General features: G+C 43.9%; 1 protein-coding gene across 1 annotated transcript in view; it reads left to right on the forward strand.

Moving 5' to 3' along the window:
- The window catches only part of drgx (dorsal root ganglia homeobox), a 4,671-nt gene extending 2,806 nt beyond the window's left edge, over window positions 1-1,865 (forward strand). Inside the window, exons 4-6 of the mRNA XM_053435967.1 lie at window positions 736-908; window positions 1,273-1,385; window positions 1,486-1,865. Of these exons, the coding sequence (XP_053291942.1) occupies window positions 736-908; window positions 1,273-1,385; window positions 1,486-1,865 (666 nt within the window). The remainder of the gene's footprint in view (window positions 1-735; window positions 909-1,272; window positions 1,386-1,485) is intronic.
- Window positions 1,866-3,217: the final 1,352 nt, after the last annotated feature.

The raw sequence follows: 3,217 nt of genomic DNA on the forward strand, positions 1-3,217 counted from the left end.
TGCACGCGTTTTGTTTGGCTGTTGACATCATTTGTACCTCCCCATACAATGGCAGGGCTGCAGAGCACATGCACACCAACCTCCCATTCACACATCGTGATTAATGCCTGCTAGAACCAAGTCCTAATCGAATCTGATGTTGTCAAACAATCACTAAATAGGGAAATAAACGACTTCATCACGGCCGCCTCTCTCTCGGGCAGCACAACTGTCAGTGGGAAGTCATTAAAATATGATAATGAAAAATTGCTCAATTAAATGTTGTTATAGGCGGTGACCTTCATTCGATTAAGACACCAGAACTTGGGCCATGTCTCCTCGGCTGTGTGGATGGTGAAGTTTTGGAGATAAGTCAGGGACTGTGGGAAAATGACAGTGCCTGTTGTGGGGCATTCAAACACCGGCTGATACATACAAAGAGAAAAAGAGCAAATAGAGCATTTTTGTTTAATACATGTATCTGTTTAACAGATTGATAAAATGCAGAGATATATATGATTAGGTGTCCTTTAAGTTATATTTCTTTGTCTGTGATGTGCAAAAAAAAAAAAAGCAAGAGAAATTAAGAACGAGGAAAGTGAAAAATTACTTTGACATGGATGGAAAACTACATTCAATGAACGAAATTAAAATGTGTCATAAAATGCAGCAGGATTACAGATTTAATTTGTAATTCAAATTAATTGTTTTTGTCTTTTTTCCCTCATTTCCCTCCCTTTTTTTTTTTTAATACAGGTTTGGTTTCAGAATCGCAGAGCAAAGTGGAGGAAGACAGAACGAGGGAGCTCAGACCCTGAAGGAGGGAAGGAGCAGATGAGTGAGGGCACTCCTCCGTCTCGCAGCCTCAACTCTCAGTCTCCGGTGGACCAGAGCAGAAAACAGAAGGATCCGCTGGAGATGCAGCAGAGGTGAGAGAAATATAAAGATAATACAGAATGAAATCTTTCTGGGTTTTTTTGCTGTAATTGTCATGAAACATAATTTCCTTTTGTCGGAGACGGACACGTTGCTGTTCCAGATTTCCAGATTGGTGGATCTGATTGATAGAAATGAAAATTAAGATCCTTCTGTCCATAACTGCCAAAACAAATATCTGAAAGCATTAAGGGTAATTTCTGAAGTTGACAGGATATTCACTGTTTTAGTCTTTCAGCTCTTCAGTGCAAAGTGTAGTTTGAGAAATTAAAATGTAGTAGATATTTCTATAAATGTGTAATTTGTCAGTTTTTAAATGAAATAGCTAATTGGAAACAGTATGTCGGTTCTCTCCAGCATCAACAGGACTGTGGGTCCTGGCGGTCCCTTCTTTCCCTCTTGTATACCAGGCTCCCTGCTCAATTCGGCCACCTACGCCCAGGCGCTCTCTCAGGTCGCCACCCTCAAAGGTAAATAGGATCCTCATTAAAGAGATGGTGTTCACGATGATGTATAAGAATCTGATTTTTTTGTAACTCCATCACAACTCCCTCTCCTGCTGTCTTCCAGGTAACGGCCTGTGCTCCTGCTGTGTGTCTGACCCCATGGGTCTGTCCTTCCTGCCGCCCTACGGTTGTCAGGGCAACCGCACAGCCAGCGTGGCCGCCCTGCGCATGAAGGCTCGGGAGCACTCGGAGGCCGTGCTGCAGTCCGCCAACCTGCTCAGTGCGGCGACCGGGCCCAGTGCCGGCGTGGGAGTCCTGTCCGGGGTCGGCGTCAGCTCGGTCGGGCTGGCGAGGCCCTCGGTGGGTCCTGCCATTGAGGTGCCTGGCTCCATTGGAAGAGGGGGAGACAGCGCAAGTCCCAGCTCGGCCTCCAAGGGCCAGGTCCTGGGCAGTGGTCCCGACAAACACCCTCAATGCTCCAAGGATCCACTGGAGAAGAAGTGAGGCGCTGGACTTAAAAATGGATACTCTCAATCTCTGTGATCGTGCCTGTTATTTCTTCTTTACTCGACTCTACTCTGGTCGTATGAGCAACTAAGCACAACTACCGACTGACCCCAGAAACACACGGGGAGAGACTCTGCTGATACAGTGTATGGATGCAAACAATGAATATTTATTTGACAGTAAATTATTATTGTTTGTGAGATGCTGAATACTTGGGGCCTTGTTATCCCCATTAAAGCACAAGTGTGGTTTCGGATCTATATTTGTCTTCATGCACTCTTGGACTCTATCTGATGGACATAACATAGATTCAACGTGTGTGCAAAAAAGACCTATTTGATAATGTGAATTTAAGTAACCCTGATTCAGCTCCTCTTGTTTTCTTAAAGAGGACAGATGCTTACAATGTGAATGTTAATGCATGTGAACTGTGAGTGTAGAGCTAACGGCAGGACAGTGAGGATTTTTGCAGGCAATATGATGGTTATAGCATCAGGTCGGTAACGGGCTCAAACAATCGTCTCTGGTTTCTGTTTTCTTTTTTAAAGTGAAAGTGCACTTTAATATTAATCAGCCATTTCCAGTGTAAATGTGTACATGTGCCAGAATACAGTGTGTCCGCGTGGGAGGCGCAGGCAGGCTGAAGCAGACCCAGCGACAGAGCGGCTCTGTTAGCACATCTGTAGCGCCAGCAGACAGGGAACACACCGCTCCTGTTGTGACATGTTCTTTAAAACAATTAAAGATGTAGTCGCTCATGTTCCTCTCCTGTTGCCTCTCGCTCCAGCCATCTGTTCTTATACATTATTTATCAGCCTCTCTTAAAGCTGGGAGGGGAGAGCAATCCTGACTCTTATTATTTATTTACTTTTAGGAACGCCGGCCGCCCCCCTCTACCTTCTCTCCCTCTCTGAGCGTTTTTTAATAAACCCCATTAAACATGATATATGCTATTTATTAATATTGAATTTACATTAAAAAAAATATAATCTATCATGACCTCAGGGCTCCTCACACGGCAGTTCATCTCAGGCAATACACTTCTTGATTCATTATTCCTAAATATCTCCTCTCACCACAGTGACTCCTGAATAAAGGCTCAGCTGATCACACAGAGAATACTTAACCGCAGAGCACACAACCAGTAGTTGGGCTGATTCAATTTGTGTCCTTGAGGATCTTCGGGAAATTACTTTTGATAGTCAATAACACAATTAAGTAAACTACACAAACATTACCATGAATAATTGATAAGAAATTATGTATTACCATGAAGTACTGGTTCAATAATTGATGAGGAGACACCCCGGTGACACAGACGAGAGAGATAATGTCAGACGTCGTGCCAG

This window comes from Pleuronectes platessa, chromosome 12 (genome assembly GCF_947347685.1).
Source record: "Pleuronectes platessa chromosome 12, fPlePla1.1, whole genome shotgun sequence".
In the NCBI taxonomy this organism is placed as follows: domain Eukaryota; kingdom Metazoa; phylum Chordata; class Actinopteri; order Pleuronectiformes; family Pleuronectidae; genus Pleuronectes; species Pleuronectes platessa.